This window comes from Brassica napus, chromosome A9, assembly GCF_020379485.1.
Source record: "Brassica napus cultivar Da-Ae chromosome A9, Da-Ae, whole genome shotgun sequence".
NCBI lineage: Eukaryota > Viridiplantae > Streptophyta > Magnoliopsida > Brassicales > Brassicaceae > Brassica > Brassica napus.
The window spans coordinates 13,157,143-13,179,618 of NC_063442.1; the positions used below are offsets into that span (position 1 = coordinate 13,157,143).

General features: G+C 31.5%; 4 protein-coding genes across 6 annotated transcripts; 1 reads left to right on the forward strand and 3 right to left on the reverse strand.

Moving 5' to 3' along the window:
• Positions 1 to 173: 173 nt before the first annotated feature.
• LOC106417614 lies at positions 174 to 719 on the reverse strand. The gene has a single exon (XM_013858396.3). The coding sequence runs from the start codon at positions 643 to 645 to the stop codon at positions 352 to 354; it is 294 nt and encodes a 97-aa protein (XP_013713850.2). The 5' UTR covers positions 646 to 719; the 3' UTR covers positions 174 to 351.
• Positions 720 to 3,801: 3,082 nt separating this feature from the next.
• LOC106417759 lies at positions 3,802 to 7,458 on the reverse strand. 2 transcript variants are annotated; one of them, XM_048740007.1, is made up of 10 exons: positions 6,971 to 7,458; positions 6,787 to 6,885; positions 6,467 to 6,720; positions 6,192 to 6,393; positions 5,937 to 6,107; positions 5,749 to 5,849; positions 5,605 to 5,673; positions 5,476 to 5,516; positions 5,247 to 5,329; positions 3,802 to 4,553 (listed from the first exon to the last, which is right to left on the reverse strand). In XM_048740007.1, exons 1-9 carry the CDS (start codon positions 7,136 to 7,138, stop codon positions 5,259 to 5,261), a joined length of 1,176 nt encoding a protein of 391 aa, XP_048595964.1. In that variant the 5' UTR covers positions 7,139 to 7,458; the 3' UTR covers positions 3,802 to 4,553; positions 5,247 to 5,258. The 2 variants fall into 2 exon arrangements, with proteins under 2 accessions (XP_048595964.1, XP_022565562.2); XM_022709841.2 differs by lacking the exons at positions 3,802 to 4,553; positions 6,787 to 6,885 and having other exon boundaries at positions 5,176 to 5,329.
• A 5,264-nt stretch (positions 7,459 to 12,722) lies between these two features.
• LOC125577905 (acid phosphatase 1-like) lies at positions 12,723 to 14,606 on the forward strand. Of its 2 annotated transcripts, XM_048740009.1 has the most exons (4): positions 12,723 to 12,778; positions 12,886 to 13,353; positions 13,860 to 14,069; positions 14,193 to 14,606. In XM_048740009.1, the coding sequence occupies exons 2-4, from the start codon at positions 12,923 to 12,925 to the stop codon at positions 14,368 to 14,370; spliced, it is 819 nt and encodes a 272-aa protein (XP_048595966.1). In that variant the 5' UTR covers positions 12,723 to 12,778; positions 12,886 to 12,922; the 3' UTR covers positions 14,371 to 14,606. The 2 variants fall into 2 exon arrangements, with proteins under 2 accessions (XP_048595966.1, XP_048595965.1); XM_048740008.1 differs by lacking the exon at positions 12,723 to 12,778 and having other exon boundaries at positions 12,791 to 13,353.
• Positions 14,607 to 17,299: 2,693 nt separating this feature from the next.
• Positions 17,300 to 19,093, reverse strand: LOC125577906 (WAT1-related protein At5g40210-like). Its single transcript, XM_048740010.1, has 4 exons — positions 18,884 to 19,093; positions 18,603 to 18,764; positions 18,369 to 18,517; positions 17,300 to 18,266 (listed from the first exon to the last, which is right to left on the reverse strand). Exons 1-4 carry the CDS (start codon positions 19,073 to 19,075, stop codon positions 18,134 to 18,136), a joined length of 636 nt encoding a protein of 211 aa, XP_048595967.1. The 5' UTR covers positions 19,076 to 19,093; the 3' UTR covers positions 17,300 to 18,133.
• Between the last annotated feature and the right edge of the window lie 3,383 nt (positions 19,094 to 22,476).

A 22,476-nucleotide genomic window follows, 5' to 3' on the forward strand; every position in this document is an offset into this window, starting at 1 on the left:
AAATTCTAAAGATGCAAATATATTAGTACTTTGCACATATGATTTGATAATATGATAATGTAGTTGATAAAAACGTAGTTAGGGGAGATCACTGGTTTTGTATTTAACTTTCTCTAATCTTCGAAGTGTTAGCTTATTTATCGACCTGTTTCCATATTTGACATGTACTTGGATCACATTAAAAAGGATTTGGATCAACAACTATACAAATTACAAAGCATATTACAATTTTCAGGCAAGAAAACACAAATATATTATCAGAACATAGTTTCCAGATCAATTACGCTAAGTATGTACACAATTATGAAAAATAAAGGCTCCTTATATTCACTAAAATTTATGTGTTTGAAATCACCATCGACGAGACCAACCGTCGTCGAAGTTCAGATGATAGCTCCGGAGATCATAGCTATACTGAATATTGTTATTATTATCACTCTTCCGCCACAATCTCCAACGCGATTTCAACCTCAAAACAAACTGCTTCACGAGAACGCGAGGAGGTTTCCCACAACATGAGAACGCATACGCCACTATCGTAGTTTTTTCCTCTGTGTTTCCTAGCGTTACTGAAGCCGTGGTTGAGCTTCCTATCCGCTTTCCCCATGTCCGAAACTGAAGTCTCTTCAAACTCTGTTTGTCCATTAGCTTCACAGTTACTTTACTCTGTGTGTTTGATTTGTGAGAGTGAGAAAAGGTTAGATGTGAAGAAGAAGAAGCAAAGAATGAGAAATATTTAAAGAGACAAGTCTGATAGAAAGAAATGTTGTGGGGTCTGCAATGTGTGGATGTAAAATTCGTGTACTAAACGTGTATGGTCAAAGAATAGTCCAAACTCCAAAGTGCATCATTCACCACCATGTATCCACTTTTTTGTCGACTATCAACATGAAAAAGTTAATATTGTAAAAATAATTCGATATGACTCCATTGCCACTTTAATAGTTTTAGTGGATAAACGAAATCATCTATAGGCAAAACATCGTCGAGCCTTATAACAAAGAAAAAAAAAACAATAATTTAAACAAGAGAAATTGCATCTAGTAGCACAACAAAATTATAATTAATTTACTGTCCATTTTCCCTCATTTTCACTCATATATGTTGTATAATGTGTAATAATGCAGTTTTACCTTTTTAATCAACCGGAACAACCTGCAAAACAAAATTAAATATATATTAGATATTATTTATTAGAATAGGTGGATGTGACTATTTGTCTGTCACAAACCTTTTAATGTATTAAATTTGTAACATGTAATAACAGAGGAAGCGTAACAATTTCTTTTTTTTTTTTTTTTTTTTTTTGATAATCCAGGGGTTCCCCACTTACGTGGATCATTCCCCTGGGCCCGGTTAGGCAGCGGTCCACTTCACCCGGGAGGGCTTTACCTGGGCTGGGGACAAGGCCCAACACCCAGTACCGCATTTGATGACAGAATGGGTAGTTCGCCTCCGCTTGGCGTCGAACCCGTGAGCATGACAATTGGCCCACAAGGTCCTTACCAAGTGAGCTACCACATCCCGTCAATTTTCTTTTTTTTTCTTATGTGATTACAAAGCGTTCAAGTACATCTCCGCGACGGATTTTGGATGAGCATGCCAATTGTGAGGAATTTGTCGAAGAAGAGAGTCAAAGAATTTGCCGACTCTGAAAACTAAAGTTGCGACGATGGCATTGCGGCTCCGTGCATCCATTTTCTATTGCATGTGAGATTAGATACCGCGAAGACGAAAACAAAGTTGAGGAAAAATACTTGAATACATGATTGTAGAATTGCGGGTAGCGAAAAAGAAGGAGATAAACAAAAGATGTATTCTTATACTATTTTATGAAATGAAATAGACTGTCTTCCTTTCAAATTCGACAGTTCTCTTCTTTGCGATGTTTATTAATATATAATGTACTATTTATGATGTTATATTTCATTTGATACTTGAAAAAAAAATTAATCTTGTTCGCAACTATAGTTTACAAATTTTATGTGTTGGTTGTTATTCCATGTTACATTGATATGAGTTTTGTATCGGTATGTATATGATTTATATTTCAGTGTGTATATGATATTTAAAGGAAAATAATATAGTTAAACGTAAATGGAATAGAATGTATTATGCCATCAAATAACATAGAATACAATATGATGTCAAATGAAATAATATTCATAAGTTATATCTGGGTTTATAATTTACTGATTAATGTTTAGATTTGCTGATTAGGGGTTTGGGTGTAGTATTTAGTGGTTGTGCGAGGATTTACTATGTAAGGGTTAGAGGTTAGTTTGAGGTCCTATACTATTTCAACAGTTATAGGTTATATCTGGGTTTATAGTTTACTGATCAAGGTTTAGATTTACTAGTTAGTGGTTTGGGTGTAGTATTTAGTGGTCGTGGAAGGGTTTACTATGTAGGGGTTAGAAGCTAGGTTGAAGTCCTATACTATTTTAACGATATGAAATAGAACACGCGCAACCTTTCAAACAAAGAAAATGTGCAATCCTAGTTGTTTCTGGACAATTTAGTAATTAGAAATTTGTCTTGGGTTGTAGAATTTAGGCGGATGTATAAGTTTTAATATTTATGGTCTAAAATATAGCTGATACATTTAAAAAATATAGGAAAAACATTTATAAATTATATTCGAGTTTATATTTTACTGATTAGGGTTTAGCTTTAATAATTAAGGGTTGGGTATACTATTCAACTGATGTGTGAGGGTCTAATCTATAGGGGTTAGATGTTAGGTTGGTGTCCTATACTACTTCGTCAAAATGGAATAACACACATGTAAACTTCCAAACCCAAAAATATAAACTATATGCAGTCATTATATTCCCTCAGATGTAAACAGTTTGCTGTAAATATTAGTCATACCTCACTTTATCTACGTCATCTATACATCTCTCCTCCACCTGCTACTTATACGAGAGAAAGTTCAAACCGGATCAATGAAAACATAATTGTTACTTTTCTAATTATGTCAAAATCAATGTCGTGCACTTAATTTCTTTTGCAAACTTAGCCATTTCACAAATTGTTCCAAAGAACCAACAAAGTGATGTGAATCATTAGCTATATAAAATGGGCCAAATCTCTCAAAATAACACATCTTGAATTCTTGTCACAAAAATAATATTGGAAAAGAAAATCCTCAAAATAGCATGTATTAATCAATAAAAACACTAAATTACCTTAATCATAAATCCTAACCTCACCATCTAAATATTAAACCCTAAACTTTAATCACTAAACCATAAAATAAAATATACAAATTTATTTACATTTTACTCTTTTATGAATAACATTTTTGGTGCTATTTAAAAGTATTTATCATAGAAAAAAGAACATGGACATATATCAATAGCAAAAAAAAAAAAAACGCTGAGACAGTAGTTTTCATTTGTCAAGTTAGCACTTGTCCACTCCTCAGAAGATGGTTTGAACTTCGGTGACTGCAAGTGTGAAAGGGTCGAGCGCATGGCTCACTTTGCCTAAAATCTATTTCTTCATTTTTTACTTGTTTTACGCATGTTATACGAGTATAGTTTTGCCTAATCATTTATTCATTATTTTCTCCATTCTTCTTGTAAATGTTTATTTTATTTGTAGTCTACGTTTGTCATCTACACATTTAAATTTACTCATACACTAACATTACTAAGTTTGAATCTGATTTTTCTTCTTGAATATACTTATGATCTGAAAGATAGCATGACTGACGACTACATAATACAAACTATGCTATAAATCTGTCTTTTTTGGTAGTATTATATTTTGAACTTTATAATTATATATTTAGTGTTTGTGTTAATAGATGTGTTTGATTATTTTGGTTAGTGTCAGCTCCACATCACAAAGCCTAATATGTGGGTCATAATCACCCGTCAAACTTTTGGGTGGAAAATCAAATTACCCACCTTTTGTATACCAACGGACAACGGTGACGCAGAAAAATCTCAACGAATGAATACTTTCCACTTTTGAAAAACCCTTTATATCAAAAAGTATACAATCTGACGCGAACTCGTTTTCAGTTCTGTCTGAAACTGCTGGAAAGATTCGGTTAAAGTGAGATTTGCCTGTTTAAAAAAAAAAAACTTCAACTGGATTAGTATACACCGTCCAAAAGCATAAACGATGACGATTTGTAGGATAGATACTGACCCTAATTCGATACAAAAGAAAGAAACAAAGAATATACCCCAAAAAAAAAGACGAAAGATTATACCTAAAACTTAAAAGGCGACCCCACGCGTTAAGTGCTTTCTTGTTAACCTGACGTAAAAGTAAAGAAACGTGGCCAAAAGATAACGATGGATAACAACAGCATAGAGAATTCAATTTTCATAACAACCAAAAATAAAAGCAAAGGAAATATCTTCAATTACAGAAAGAAAAAAACGATTCATTCCTGTTACTTATCCATTTACTGAATAGATGGTGACTGAAATTGAAAGCATACATATCAAACTTTTTTTTTGTTTTCATCTACAAGCTAAGGCACAAAAAATATCTGCATCAATATGATCATGATGAACTGATCTTCTTGTATGGTAGGGGTGAGCACTTTACCCGATATCCGAAGTGGCACCTGAACCCGATCCGAAAAACCCGAACCGAAATCCGAACCGAAGTAGCAAAATACCCGAACGGGTATTGAATAAGAAGAGATTGGATACCCGAACCCGAACGGATAATACCCGAACCCGAATGGATATCCGAAGATAACCGAACATATGTATAATTAACTTTATATTTCTAGTTTATATCTCTCATTTTATATAAAATATTTATATTGATACTACACATACTTTAAGTTCATATGATATACATACAATTACGGAAAAAATGATTTGTTAATCACTTAAAATGCATGTCAAGTTTTTTATTTTAAAAATTAACAAAAACTTACGTAAAAAAAAACTAAATTAATGTCTTTTTAGTTTTAAAATGTTATGTCAAAATCTATTAACCATTCAATCTATTAAAAATAGAAAATTAGTTAACTAAAAGTTATATTTTTAAATACAACAAACTTGAGAAATGAAAATTTTAATTTTTTTTTTCAAAATCTAAATATCCGAACCCGATCCGAAATAACCGAATCCGAACTAAAAATACCCGAACCCGACCCGAAGTACAGAAATACCCGAACGGGTTCTAGACCTCTATACCGAAATACCCGAAAATCCGAAATACCCGATCCAAACCCGAACGGGTACCCGAACGCCCACCCCTATTGTATGGTTTAAGACCCATTAAATTGTTTGGTGGCATCTGCAGAGAATATGGAATACGTACAAGCACCAGACTCTTTCCGCGAGCTCACCTAGAACATGTAAACACAATACTATCAATGTCATTGCATAAAATATCCCGCAGGAAGTTTATATAATTTAAGGCATAGTTGTTGATAAAATGATCTGGACAGGTAAAACGAAAGGTTAAGTTACTATGTAGTTGTCTGTAACTTACAGTCCTTATGCTCCTTTAGATCTTTATCGCAGCTACAACATCTGCAGAAGACAAGGAGATAGGTATATATATTTTGGTTTCTAGCTTCTGTTTACTTATGCGAAACTGATGTTTGGAGAGAAACTTAACCTGGTTGCTGAGAGGTCTAGTTTCAACTGTTTCTCCATTCCGCCAAAATACAGAGCAAAAAGTGGTGACCTGTGACACACCATCATTCACTTATTATAGTAAATGACTTATGATTATATTTAATGTCACAATGATGAATTGTACCATGGTGGAATTGCAGCTGCGGTAAGGGCAGAAGGCAATTTCCAGAGGTGATGAGAACGATTCTTTAATATATCTGTTAGATACTCAAGAATCTCTTCAACCTATTCAAGATGAAACCAAGAAAGTTAGAAAACCTAGTTTACATATAGCAAAAAGGTCAATAAATGGTTGTAGTTCATAAAAAATACCTTTGAAGTCAAAGCGATCTCATTCTGTTTTAAACCTTTAGATTTTTGAAGAAGTAGCTTACACAACTCCTCGTATTGTTCTGACACGGTGACAGTTTTGTAAGAAACTGACATGATACCTTCGATTAAATGAGTCCATCTGCTTGTTACGCATCCTAGTAACAGTAGCTCCTGCTCTTCAGCAATACCACCACAAGAGTTCAACTTGAGAGTACACAAAAGAAACCAAATGGGTATATACTGAGTTCGACTTACAATCTTTTCCACGAATATATCCTCTTTGTTCTCAGCTGAAACGTGCAGCCTTCTCAACACCTCTGCCCACTGAGCTCTCGGTGCAGAAAATATCAAGCTGGCTCCCGATACCAATCTCAAAGTTCTCTTACTCAGAAAATAAGACAAACCTTTTGATTGCCATTTGTTCCATGTTACAAGCTCAATAGGCTGTTGTACTCCACTAAGAAAAAAAAGAATGGCATCAAAGACCACAATAGTAAATGCTATATCTAAGGCTTCAAAACCGTACATACCCCAACAAAGTTGTGTCCTTGTCTTGTTTGGAAAGGATCTTCAAACCAGTCTCAAGCTCTGATACACGTGACACAACAGCTTGCCTCTCACTGAGCTTCCCATCAATTACGTCTATAATGCCCTCACCGGACTCCACAGCTGCTACCAGAACAACTTGGAGTTGCGTATCCTTCAACGTTGAGTTATTCATCAAATGCTCTAGGAGAAACTCTCTTCCCTTTGAGAGAGTATCTGACGACAGATTCTCCATACCCTGCAAGTCAGAACCCACCTGTCACTTCAACAATGATCAAAGATGAGCCAAAACCAAAGCAGCAACCTTTGGGAACAAGGGGTTCGATTTCATCTCTGATATAGCTTCCTCAACCTCACTAACAGTTTCCCCAAATCTCTCTGAACTATTAATGCTTCTTAACATCTACAACAAAAAAAAAGGATTCCTTTCTCCCATAAACAAAACGAAAGCGATGATTTTGAGAGGGAGAGTTAAGAGTGAAACCAACGTTTTCGAAGAAGAGACCCCATTGAAGAGCTTTCCTGCAATTCTCGGCGTCCCAGTGAGCGGGAACGCCAGAAGATTGAAACCCAGATGCGAGGATGAGCAAATCTACAAACCCTTTCAGTAGCTTCGTGAAATCTTCCTTGGAAATTTCTGGGTAATTCCAGACCATTTCTCCTTTTTTTCTAATTCGATTCGAGCGAGATGAACCCTAATTCGCAAAAGCACAAGGGAGTAGACGGATCTGCCTGCAGTGCGGCATGATCGGTGGATCACTGAGATTTTTGTTTTGGCTTCCCGCGCTTTCGTGCCCTAGAGAGGGAAGAGGTGATTCTGTATTTCTGAACCTTTTGGTTTTCCATGGAAGAACTTTGTGACGTTTTCATGTTTTGACAACTACACGATGTTTAATAGCACCCGTGAACTGAACCGAACCGAGTCGGTGCAACATTTCGGTTGATATGGACAAGTCCTACTGATATTAGTAATCTGCATTTTATCACAATGATATCACATAAGAAAAAACAAATTAAAAATAATATTTATTGGACCTTGAAATAACATTAAAAACAAAATTACTCTACATTCTAAATTTCAACTCTAATCTCGGTTCTAATGTTAAACCTTAAATTTAATCATCTAATTTTTAAAAAAGCTTTTGAGTGGCGTTTGAATAACACACTCCCTCTCCTAATTTACTCTAATCAATAATCTTGTAGTCACTGTGGGTGGAGATTCAACGACATACGGTGGCTCTATTGGAGTTGCTAGGGTCACCCTCACTCGGAATATGCTCTACTTGACGGATTAACTAACTTTCTAAAGAGTCATGGCGGTATCTCTCTCCATGTGGCTAACCGGACGGGTCTATTCACGATAGACCACTATAAGATCTGTTTCCTCTAGTGGCTCGTCGGTTATTCTGTGTGTGCTCGCTGTTCTGAGGACGATAGTGAGACCACCGACTTCTGCTAGTTAATCATCAGAGCTCAGATCGATCTCTGTTTGTCGTGAGGGTTTTGGTGTTGGCGGATCTGTTTTCCAGGATAGCGGTTTCTGGTAACTTGTTTCTCGTCGGTCTGGAATCCTCGCTCATGTGCTCGTAGGGATTTAGATATGTGAAGCTTCAAACTTGTGAAACGAAGAATATTTTTCTCAGTAAACGACGGTTAAAGTTAAAAGACGTCTTCCATCGATGTCAGCATTTTATGTCTGCGGGATCCTCCAGTGCGTGATCTCTGGTTGATGGTGACAGAACGGTTTGGGATTGGACAACCTGAGCTAGTGAAGCCCGAAGATCTGATGAACATTGTGTCCAACCGGAGTAGGAAGCTTCAGTTTCCTCTATGCTTTCTTTCCTAGGACTTATATCTTCTATGCTTTTGATTTGTGTTGTAGTTTTTTTTTGGATTTTTCACTTGTAACCTAGGTTACACCGTTTTCCAGTACACTAGAAGTTGTAGCTTTCCGATGTTCGTTTTGGGATGAAATGAATATATAATATTTATTAAAAAATATCTAAAGCATAAATGTAAAAACACGAAATTACTCTAAACCTAAAGTTATTTTTGTTTGATTTTTCAACTAAACTTCTAAGATTGATTAATTATATTTTATATAAACTTAATGACATTCTTTATGGAATAGTTCACGTGGCATATGAGATTAGATGTGATGTCTTGATGTTCAATAGTTCTCAATCCCATCATAGATTATATTTTATTTGTTTCGTATCAAGTGTCACTTCAGAATTTTTTGTGTTACATAAAACTATCATTCTATAATTTTAATTCGATTTATATTTATTTTTAACTCAATGTTAATTGTAAAATACATTGATTTTATGAATAAATTTATTTATCTAAAATGTTATTGGTTAAATAAATGACATTAATGAAAACATAAATGCATTTTAATCAGTTTTTTAATATGTGTAAAAAATGTCGAAGTGTCACTCTTTGTGAAACACAGAAAATAATATTTCTGCTTTTTTTGATCGAAAGAGAATAATATTTCTGCTAAATAATGAATACTCCCTCCGTTTTGATGTAAATGTCGTTGTAGCGAAAAAATTTTGTCTCATAATAAGTGTCGTTTTAGTGTTTCAATGCAAAATTTATTAAGAAGATTATCTATTTTATTTTTCTATAGGTTGAAATATGGTAGGTGTATTGGTAATTGTGATTTTATTTTAGAAATATACAAAATCATATGTTTTATTAATCTGTATGCATAAACCTAGAACGATAATTAAAATGAAACGGATGGAGTATCTAAGAGAGACCTATTCTTGGGTTCACCTAGAGACGTTCACCAACCAATAGGATTGTGTTATTTTATATTTGATATCTTTTAAAAGAGTAAACAAAATATTGTCAAATTATATTATATTTTAAAAATAAAAAGATAAAAAAAAATAAAAATAGTAGTAGTTACAAAAAAAATATTTTTTAAAAAATATATTTTTAACGTCGTCAGCAAAACACTAAATCCTAAACCCTAAATCCTAATCCCTAAACCCTAAATTCTAAATCCTAAATCCTTAGGTAAACCCTAAACCCTTGGATAAATCCTAAATTCTAAATCAAAAACACTAAACACTAAAACACTCAAAAGTTTAGGTTTTAGAATTTTGGGTTTAGGGTTTAGTGTTTTAATGTTTAGTGTTTTTATTTAGAGTTTAGGATTTATCCAAGGGTTTAAGGTTTAGGATTTAGTATTTTGCTGATGACGTTAAAAAAAAAATTTAAAATTCTTTTTTTGTAACAATTATTATTTTTTATTTAGTTTTTACCTTTTTATTTTGTAAACATAATATAACTTGACAATACTTTTTATTTTAAAAAATGAATTTCGTATTTCTAATCATCCCTACATAAAACCTCTGAAAGCCAATTAATTTGCCACAAAGAGAGAGAGAGAGAGCAGCATAGTCATCAATGACTGAAGATGCACATCAATTAGTATCGAAATTTTTTATTCTAAGAGCATCTCCAAAAGACACTCTATAACTTCAAATATGAAGTTTTTTGCTCTCCAAAAAAAATTTCAAAACTTTAAATTTGAAGTTCTGAGAAGTGAAACTCTATATTTGAAGTTTCACTACTCAAAACTTCAAATTTGAAGTTTCAGATTTTTATTTGCATTTTGGTCCCTATAATTACACATCACATTTATGATTCATAAATATTTTCTTGTTTATTGTTTTAATCCTTATAAAAATTATATCTCATAAATATTTTAAGTTCTGTTTACAAAATTTAAATTTACACATAAAATTAAATAAAACTTTAAAAGAAGATTTAAAATATTTTAAAATAGATTTAAATAACAAAAATATACAAAAGAAATTTAACAAAAAACTTTAAAAAAATTAAATGAAGACATAACAATTACACATATTTAAATATTACAACAATACTAATAGTCATGGAAGTTTGATCCGGAACCTTCGAAATTTTCAAATATTGCCAATTTGTTTTGTGTAACTGAAGATGGTTATTGTTGTTGTTGATGATGTCTTTTCGTACAATTCTTTCTTGTTCATATTGAATACATTCACGAGTATCAATATCATCGGTAAAAGTTAGTCTTTTAGCAATATTTTATGTTTCTCTTTTACTTTCTTGTTTTGATCTAATGTATTTAAAAGTATTAATATCACCTAATTTCAATAATTTTTATCTCTAATCTACACATTAAAAACGAGGAGAACCATTTTTACTTCGAAATGTACTAGTAGATCATGTATGCATTACGAAAATCACTTTATGAAATAATATGGTATTTTGCTTGAAGTTTAATATTAATTAAGTTATTTTATTTAAAATTTATATTTTAATATAATATTTTATTAATTAATATTGTTATAATATGATTATATATGTGCTAGGTATTTACAAAAGTTTTATGAATTCAAATTGATTATGACAAATATAAAGACCTTATAATAAAATACAAATAGTTTTGAAATTGAGTTTGAAATTTTGCTTTTGGATAAGAACATCTTTAAACTTCAAATATAGAGTTTGGAAAACTTCAAAATAAAGTTTTTTTTTGGAGATGCTCTAAATTGGTCAAAAAAGATTATTATAAGGAAATGTCCAAAATAACTGACGGATAAATATCAATGATTATATTATTGAACAAATAGATCTTGAGAAGCATCTCTACTGCCGATATATAGTGTGTCGATCTAGACTGAGCAAGAACTGAATGAGTTGTCAAGAATTTGATTTTGTACAAATAAACAAATAACCATATTAAGCAAAGGAAAAAAAATTAGAACGTGTGGAATGCTGTTAAGGATGTAATGTAAACGAATTCTGCAGGTATTCAGTGATTAGCTTAAAGACGTGCAAGATACATATATCTACAAGATTTATTTAACACACACACACACAAAGATTTGTTCAAATCTATTATTCGACTCAATATGTTCCAAAAACTAAGATACCTATAGATTATTGAAGGGAAAATGCTAAAAATGAATATATGATTTGATTATCCGAAGAACATACTCAATCACACATGCTTATTACAACTTGCAAGAGAAAAAAGTATCTATAAGAAAATGGAACATAAACCAAATAGTGTAAAATGAATTTTTGTATACCAATTTTTATCATGACTATCCGACAGGACTGCATGTGGGAGGATGAGACTATTAACCATAGACCGGTCTATAAAACCAAAACATGGTTAAAAGATAATCAATGTGATTAACAAAAAGAAAGACAAACAATAAAAAGCTGGTTTAGGCATTTTTGTATTAGGTGTTTTTCAAACCTTTTCATAAGATTTTTTAATTTTTGTAAGAGACTAGAACACGTATGTTAATTATGATTTAGTTTTTTACATCACTACAATAGAAATGGTTTAATTACACAATGTCTGACATTTCTTTTTAAAAATGTAGAGATGAAGCATAATGCCCTTTCATAACAGCTCACTATAATTAGACACCAGAGATGAAATATTTAACAAATCTTCTAGTGCAAAAATATTGTTCTGCCATGTGAAGTTGTTTTGAATTCCATAAATATATATATTTAAAAGATACTTATATAATTATTTTTAATAATGATTATTAATTAATCATGGTTTGAAGGTAAACTTGTTCCAGCTTTATATCAAATTAATTTAACGAGATTACGATGAAAAGTGGGAACAACCGAACAAGTATGTGTGGTGTCATGGTAAGACATTATCTTTTAATGGTCATCGTCTAAATCAATTTGGCTACAAAAAAATGTAGTTGCTTGTGTATGCATATATTTATTTATTCAAACTTTTTTGATCATATCCTGAATGTCTATTAGCTAAGCACACATTTATGCAGAGGACCAGGACGGTTGATTATATTAAATTGCATGAGCTGGAGTAGATGTTTCTCACCTTATTTCTTCAAGTTGCCTATTTCACATCAAGACATGGTGCCCACTTTCCTCCGACTCTATTATATATGTATAGAGTTATTATATCATCTATGTAAATGTGCTGTAGTTCACATTCATCCCGAAAAATATTCTATACATACTGCGTATATATGGTGCACATGTTATATGATCACATGTACATGAAACTAATAATAACTCGATAGACAAACTAACACACAAGATTAGAATCATCTTTACAAAAGAAAAATTAGTGAGAAGTTTGATTTGAAAGTTTAACGGTAAGTCGGTAACATCTCGTAAAAAAAAAATTAGGTGAAAATAAACATCAATATTTAATGACACTTCATCTTCACATGTAGGAAAACAAACTTAGTCATTGGAGGAGTTATATATAAACGCGCACTGGCAATCTAGTAATCTTCTTGTAAATCTTAAAGTATATTAATTCATTATTTTGTTGTTATGTTGACCTGTATACTTTCACATATTCTATATATTCACATTACCATACTGCACACAGATCGCCAAACACAAGTAAAACCTTCTTCATCAACAACATGGCTAGATCTTTGGTGCTCTCTCTAACCCTCGCATTCCTCTTCATCGGAATGGTCTCAGCTCGTGACTGGAACATCCTAAACCAGTTTAAGGGACTCAAGCCAACCACAACCACCAGCCAGAACGGCGTCGCCTCACTGAAAGGACCAAACCTAAACGGATACTGCGAGAGCTGGAGAGTTAATGTGGAGCTTCACAACATCAGAGACTTCACGGTGGTGCCACAGGAGTGCGTGTGGTTCGTCCAACAGTACATGACTTCATCTCAGTACGATGATGACGTGGAGAGAGCCGTTGATGCAGCCATCCTCTACCTCGGAAAAACTTGTTGCGAGAAGAAGAAATGTGATGGCATGGATGCTTGGATCTTTGACATTGATGACACTCTTCTCTCCACCATCCCTTACCACAAGAGCAACGGCTGTTTCGGGTAACAAAATTGAATTGACCATATAGATTAGGTTCTGTTCGGTTCGGTTTGACAAAGTATTAGTTTGGTTTTTGGATCGATTTTCTATAAATAGTAATAACTGAATGAAATAATTTAAAAAATTAAATATGAGTTGTTTTATATAATAAATTTCTGTAGATTTTAATTTGATTTGCTTAGAATCAATATTTTGTTGGCTTTTGATTCGTTTGGTTTAAGCAAATGTTATATTTATTCGATATAAGCATATAACTAGTTCTGTTTGTTGAAAATAATAGTTCTGTTTATGAATCAATTAATTATTTGGTTTAAATCATCTCGGTTACACAAAAACTGATTCCGTTTCGGTTTAATGGAACCGGTAGATACAGTGCAAAGTTGGCTTGAATTCCGGTTCAATTTCGGTTTAGTTAGGATTGTGTTTGCACCTCTAGGATTTTTTCTTGTCTGGTTTGGTTTTGGTATACTAGAACCGGGATTGAAATGTTTACATCGATTTGAATCAGTGGTGAGCAACTAAACACGACCAAGTTCGAGGAATGGCAGAGTTGGGGAAAGGCACCAGCTGTTCCAAACATGGTGAAGCTGTTCCATGAGATCAGAGAGAGGGGTTTCAAGATCTTTTTGGTTTCTTCTCGCAAGGAGTACCTCAGATCCGCCACAGTCGAGAACCTTATTGAAGCCGGTTACCACAGCTGGTCTAACCTCCTTCTCAGGTATATATTACTATTTATAGCTAGGTTATAATTATGTCCTGACCCACATATAAATATATGAGCAATAACATATATAATTCGATCTTTCAAAAAATGTAATATTGTGAACCCGAATAATTGCAGGGGAGAAGAGGAAGAGAAGAAGAGTGTGACCCAATACAAAGCAGATGTGAGGACATGGCTTACAAGTCTTGGATACAGAGTTTGGGGAGTGATGGGTGCACAATGGAACAGCTTCGCAGGTTGTCCAGTTCCCAAGAGAACCTTCAAGCTCCCTAACTCCATCTACTATATCGCTTGATCAAATCATTTTAAGAACAATATTCTAACCAAAGAATAAGATCAGAGTTTCAATCTGATTCCTGAGTCTTATTGATTTCTTTTTTCCACTTCTGGTTATATAACCAATTTCAAATGCTTATGAGTGATATATGAACCATGAACATCTTTGTTTATTTTGAATTCAGATGTTTGCTTTGTAACTTTGTATACTATTTTGGGCCTTTGTGAAATTAATTTTGGGCTTTTGTTAAATAATCTCATTTCTCTATATATTTATATGGATTCAAGAACATTGATGGAATTGGTAAAGTTCAGTCACAAAATATGCAGCAAGACTTAATAGAGATGCATAATAAAATGAAAGCTACTCTAAGGTACACAAATTCTAAAGAACTAAAAAGAACAACAAACAACTTATTCGGAGCCGGGTTTCCGCTCCAGACCTGGTCCGAGATTTCAAACCGAACGTAGTAAAGCCAGTTCAAGCATCATCAAAACCCAAAATATGAACCAAAAGCCCGTGTAGGTCAAGACTCACCCCGGGCTGAGAGAGTCTCATACATCGAGCTCGCTGAAATGTAAAGGAGTCAAAAGTATTAAAGACTACCATAAAGACATGTGATCCATGATGGAGATCACGCCGTGACGATACAGCTCCATTTATCTATAAAAGAAGAAGGAAAAGTCAAGAAAAAGAGATCCGATTCTCTCGATAGCTAAAATATAGTTTCAATAAATCCATACTTTCTTGTTCTTTGACACCCTATGTATTCATTGTTTACTCTTGATTTTATCATCAATAAAATGTACATTTTCCATAGTTGATCGAATCAAGTTTTCCTTTTTAGATAACTCTTTAACAGTTACAGAAAACACAAATCCTATTTTCAAGTAAATTTTAGGATTAATTAAACATGACTAAACTTCGTTGTCTCCTTCCACCAATTTATTTTTCTCTCTTGTTATGACACAAACTAGATTTTGATTTTTTTTTAAAAATGGAATGGTATAAAGTTATATGAAACAGTACATAGTATTTTTGTGATTGTTGTAAAACTACAACAATTACCATATGCAAATGTGGAACGTTTGCCGTTAATAGTGACAATACTAATCAAGTCAAAGATCAAAAAATATTAAAATTATTACAATTTATTGTTTGAATGGAGTCTCTCTCCGTTGATGATGCCCTAACAGCACCAAACTCCGTTAATAGCATAAGCATTTTTAGTTAATAACAGATGATCATCTTTTTAACTATGTTTTTCATGTTCGCATACGTATGTCTTAGTTGTTATAAAAAAGTAAAAATAAATGGACTGCAACCTTAAAGTTTAAGTTATAAATCAGACAAAACGTAATCTAAAATTTACTATAAGCTATTTTCTAATTTGGTAGAATCATCTTGTTAAGGAGATTTGATTCAATAAGCGATTTTCTAATCATTCAAATTTAAAATTTATTTTTGCAGGCAGATTTGGAACAATAGATTCTTATCTTTTGCAGGCAGGTTGCAACTGATAGGCTGTGTTATTCATAGCCTAACAAATTTTTAGATATCCGCTTTTCGCTTGCCGAAGCAGTGTATTCAGGAAATAGATACTTTGTGCGGCGTTTCTCTGGTCTGGCCCTGAGCTGAACACAAAGAAGGCAAAGTAGCTTGGAAGGACTGTTGCATACCGAGGGATGAGGGGGGTTTGGGATTGAAATCAATCGCTGAAGCTAACAAAGTCTCTTGTTTAAAACTTATTTGGAAGCTTCTCTCTTCTCCATCTTCTCTATGGGTCAGATGGGTAAAAAATTACCTGATACAAAAGGGGTCTCTCTGGTCAGTGAAAGAGAACAGCACATGGGGCTCTTGGATATGGAAGAAACTTTTAAAGTATCGCGGCATTGCACAAGGGTTTTCAAAGTCTGAGACTCAGAATGGTGAAACCACTTCTTTTTGGTTTGATATCTGGACACCATATGGAAGATTATTTGATATCACAGGTAGTAGAGGTTGCATTGATTTGGGAGTAAGATTGGATGCAATTGTCGATGTTGTGATTAAAACACATCGACGACGACGACACAGAGTAACCATTCTGAATGATATTGAGAATCAGATTCAGCAAATAAAAGAGAAAGGACTGTCGGAGCAGGATGATGTTAAGTTGTGAAAAAAGGAGATAAGTATCAATCGAATTTCAGTTCCAAGGAAACTTGGAAACAAACAAGAGTGCCACAACCAAAAGTGAATTGGAGCACTAGGATCTGGTTCACTTTTAACACTCCAAAATATTCTTTCATGGCTTGGCTTGCAGTCCTTAATAGACTTGCAACAGGTGATAGAACTCAGAAGTGGAGCACTCAACACCTTAGCTCTTGTGTGCTCTGCACGGACCCATTGGAGTCAAGAAATCATCTATTCTTTGCATGTAGTTACTCGGGGGAGGTTTGGAAAGGCCTAACACAGAATCTGCTAGCTGATCAATACACAAATCAGTGGGAACAAGTCCTGCAACTCCTACTGGATCAAAACAGAGACAAGACCGAGATATTTCTAGTGCGATATGTGTTTTAAGTTACTTTATATGTGATATGGAGAGAACGGAACCAGAGGAAACATGGAGAAAGACCGACGCTACCAGGACAGCTGATCAAACTGGTGGACAAAAACGTACGAAATCGGCTATCCTCTATCCGTGACAGGGCGCACATGGGAGGTCTAACCATCTGGTTTGTTACTCGATAGGGTTTGATTCCTATTTTGTTTTTATGAAAAAATCAACATCAATGTAACACAAAGCGTAAAACAGTTTTTTTGTTTGAATTAATTTAATATTTTTTCAAAAAAAAAAATATTTTAAAAAATTCAAAATTAATTTTAGTTGTCAACGGCTCATGTTATTGTAGATCTCTAACGTAAATATCGGCGTACTTTAGGAATAATCCCAACTACAATAGTAGTAAACTTTCAACATTAAGCACGTGTGTAAGAAAACCAGTCAACATTGATCTAACGGGGTAAATGTACTGTTTGGTCAGTAAGATACTTTTTGGATCGGTTGGACAATGGTCCATATGCTTAATATTTATTCATTGACCATCAAATATCGTGATCTAATCATTTATGTAGCTAAGTGTTTCAAAAAAATAAAAATCATTTATGTAGCTCTTATAGATAAAACTGGTGATATTTTGAAACAAGTTATTATGACAAGTTAGTTCCAAGTTATATGAAAAGTTATTTTGAAGTTATATTCGGACAGGTTCACGGGGTAAATGTACTTTGTCATAACATGACTATATTTAGATAATAACAAGTCATAATAACATGATTAGATTTATAAAAACTGGTGAGATTTCATAATCAGTGACAAGTTAGTTCCATGTTTAGATTTTGTTTTCTCCACTCGACTAATAGCTAGCACAACAGAAGAAATAAAACAAACAGAACTTTTTGAAAAGAACAAAGCATATAAACACACGTATTTAAAACCAAGATGACGAACAATACAAGAATCGAGTTACTCTAGTTAAAAGTTATAAAGATGTTTAAGCAACTACACAAAAAATGTCTTTAACACAATACAAAGACCAGGATACAATAATTTGTTGGAGTTGTAAAGATTTACTTTTTCGGTTATTAACCAAGCATAATCGAATTTATGAGAGACAGAAATCGAAGTCATTCATGGTCTTCTTATTACATAAATAATCAACGTAAGAACATTATAGATCAAAAATATATAATAGAGAGATTAGCAGAAGAATAAAGAAAACACAGTTGGTATCTTTTAACTTCCCAAGAGAGGAGCCTCATGTGAAGGAGACGACTCAATGGTTCCTAATATGTCCACTTTGGCTTCCTTGGCTTTCCCCCACAACACCATGTAAAATCCTACTGATATCAATATTCCTCCTATCAAACTGTATAGCGAAACAAAAACCAAGCAAATTGAGAGATGAGATTAGCATACTAAGATTAAAAACATAACCAAAGAAAAAGGGAAGCAAAAGAAATGTTTATACATTCCAAGGTAGATGGACTCGCTGAGGAAAATGGTCGTTGATGCGGCTGCGATCAATATAGATAATGGTTTGAACATTGACAAATACACGGGTCCCTTGTAAATCACTGCCCATGTATGTACAATATAGTATACTGAATTCAAAATACCCTATGAAAAAATATAAGAACAAGAGTGAGTTAACAAACATCTAAAATGAAATATTATGTCACATATATATTTATGTAAAAGTTACCGTTGCTACAAGGCTAATCAAGGTTTTGTCAAATCGTATCATCCATGCCTTTGAGTCATCCTTCTCAACCAAAAGAGTAACGAGTGCACACACACAGACAATGCAAACATTGTGTACGAGCGTTACAACGATAGTAGATGGATATTGACTCATTATGTGTGCCTATAAATATCCGAGTTTCGAGTTATCATATAATAAATCTAGTTTCGAGTTATCATATAATAAATCTTGTTGATTGTATTAGCTAGTATTCTGAAATGCATAGAAGATGTAATGTATACCATAACAAGGTAAGAGAAGGAGTAAAGAATGTTCTGAAGAGCAAGAAGGCCACCTCCAATAACCCAATCTGACTGTAAAGACATAAGCACTGGACCATGGTACAGAGTAACCACAAGTGCACCTACAATAGATAATAGTGTCCCCAACACTTTGGCTAAACTACTCTCTTTTCTGATCGATACTTTCTCCATTCTACACCAGTAAATACGAGTTAGTAAACACCAAAGGTATTTATATCCTTTATTTCCCTTGTTCTACTATACAAAGATTATGTGAATGTTATTAAACAAGAACTGGTCTAGTCCAAAGTCAAATTAATTATGCCTCATAGCGAATATACATATGAATGATGACCGAGAAATGACGACGAATAATGCATTCTTTAATGTTCCTAAAAAAATCACCATCATTCTCTTTTCCTTTCATTTTTTTTGTAAAGAAATAAAGAACAAAATAATTTATGGTTAAATTTGAAAAAAAAACAATAATTCATTTTGATTCCTGCTATTTTATTCTTTTATATTCTTTTCCTATTTGTTCCTATTGTTTTCAGAATGGTCACCAGTCGGATCCATAATATTTTATTTTGATCTTCTAATAATCTTTATCCGTGTTGTGTGTGGACTTAGGTAAAATGTTTGTTTCCTTTTCTAAAAGATATCGAAATTGAAATAATGAAATTCTATTGGTTGGTGAACCTAGAGGTTCACCTTAGGGGGTGAACCCAAGAATGACTCTTAAAAAATTGTACACATTATCCATTCTTTTTTCTTATATTTAATAGTTACATATTTTTCATTGTTACATAAAGTAAAATCAATACTATTAAAACATAAGCACTTTTTTATATACTTCAAAAATTGTTTAAGTTGGACCATTAAATTTATTTAAATTTCCTATATTTTTGACATATCCTATATTAATCCCACTATATATTAATTGAGAAGTCACTTAAGTGATTTCTGCTGACGTGTCGTTCATAAGAAAGCTTTTCAATTAATTGTTATAATTTGATTGGTTGATGGTTTTTATTTTTTATTTATTTAATTAAAGTTTTTAAATGGAAGCTAACCCTAGAATTACCTAATCTAATATATGTTTCCAAACATACAATTAAATATCTTAAATATAGATGAATTATATAATTTTTTTATAGAAACAATTAAATATCATAGATTACATTATATAAATTGATAATATACATTTAAATAAATATGATACTACAAAAAAATTTTAAAAAAGGTTTTTAATATATTTATATTAGTAGTGAATACAATAAATCATAGATTCCATAAAACTAATTAAAGTAAACCTAATAATATTAATTAAACTCACTCATGCACTCTATATATATATATATATATATATATATATATATATATATATTCTAAAATATTTCAAATGAATGCAAAACAGTCAAATATATAATTTTAAAAAATTCTCATCATTTTCCAATGACAATGTGATATCATAGATAAATTATCACTTTTAGAAATGATTAAAATATTTTATATTTTAAAACATAAAATTTATATGGTAAGTCATTTAGAATTATATTAATCAAGAAATGTTATTTAATTCATCTATTAATATAAACATATGTATTAAATTATTATATGGTAAGTCACTAGATTATATGGTAATTCATTTAAATTATTATATAGTAAGTCATTTAAAATTAAATTAATCAAAGTATTTTTCACATGCTTTTCCTAGAGTTAATACTCTATTAAAATAATTCATATAGTTTTGATTATAATAAAATTAACATGCTTGTTTTGAATAGTAAAAAATAGAGGAGACATAAATAAAAACATGAGAAAAGAATAATAAAATATGTTTGTTGCGTTCTTGGTTTGTTTATATTCTTATGTATATAATTTTATTTGTTTGTTGAGATGCATGTATTTTTTTTGTTACTATAAATGTGAACTAATTAGTTTTATGTATTTTTAAACCATTGAGATAAATTGAGTAAGAAAGATCAATAAAAATGACATGTTCTACAATTCTTAAAGTCAAAGATAGAAAATATAATGCCAATTGTAAGTAGGATAAATTATTTTAAAATAATGAGATGTATATTTCGCGGTATAATGAACTTTTAAAATGTACGATAATAAATTTTTAAAACATTTTATACAAATGAAAATATTTTATTTTAATATAATATTGGATCTCACATTAATATTAAGTATATATGCCTAAAATAACAATATTTCGTTATTTAATTTTTTTTTACCAAATGGGTATGTTTTAAATGAAGAAATGGTTTGTTTAACCCATTTAAGTTTTATGTTAAACACTACCATTTTCCTAATACATGTTTACATTAACCAAATTTATCCTTGGTTTTAAAGAGATAAATCATACTATATATTAATTGAGAAGTCATTTAAGTGATTCTTTCTTATGTATTGTTAATAGACTAAGTTTTAAAAAATAGTTATAATTTGATTGGTTATTGACATTTATTAGTAATTCATTTTAATCAGATCTAAAAATAAAAGGTAAATATATAACTAATTAATATAAATTACTAAATAACACATGTAATATTACAAATATTGATTTATGGTAACTAATTGTAGAATTGGAGAAATAATATATATGTTTTATCAATTTCTTTTTCTTTATCAATTATTTATATACAATTAAATAAAATACTTTAAAGTTTTTTTATTGAAGAAAATTTAATGGTTATATATTCTTATATAAAAGAATTAGATTTGTTGGTAAAAAAATATGAAATTTTTTTTATTTTTTAGTCCACACAAAAATATTTACAAAATATCTTCATGATAAAAGCATCCGATCATTGTATTTGTCTTACACAAAAAAAATATACTTTTTTTATTTTTGGAAAGCTAGAGTATTCCCGGTTTCTTTACCTGTTAAAATAAAATATAAAGTAATTCTACATCTAATTATCTGAATTAATTATAATATTGTTTTTCTGTAAGAGAAATATTTGTAATGACTAAAGTTTACGTTATTGAACTATTTTAAATTTTACTGATCTTCTAAAAAATATATACTTTAATTTTTTGTTATCCAACTATTTAAAATAAAAAATTAAAATTTTAAAGTTTTAATTATTATTAAAAAATTATAACAATGTAAACATAATATATATATTTTATAGAATATAGTTATCCGCAAAATTGCGGCCAAACACCTAGTTATTATTAAATACACAATCCAGCCTCAATATAACCTCAGATAATGGAATCCACTAACCTAACAAATTTCATACAACAAATCTTACGTTATCTTTTTTTTTGTTTGTCAAATTTTACATAAAGTTTATCTATATCATTTGTTTCTAATTATTAGTTATGCACTTCTTAACTTCTATTCATCGTACAACTTTTGATATACTATTATAATATTACAAATTTTGCTAACTATTACAAGGTTTGTATATTGATAATATAATTTGGTGATGAACAAAAAAAATTGATAATATAATTTGGTTATGCTTCAATTTTTTGATATAGTTTAAAATGATTATAATACAAATTAAATTACTATCATTATAAACATATACAATGAATATACATCAACAGTTAAAAGTTATTATTTTTATTCA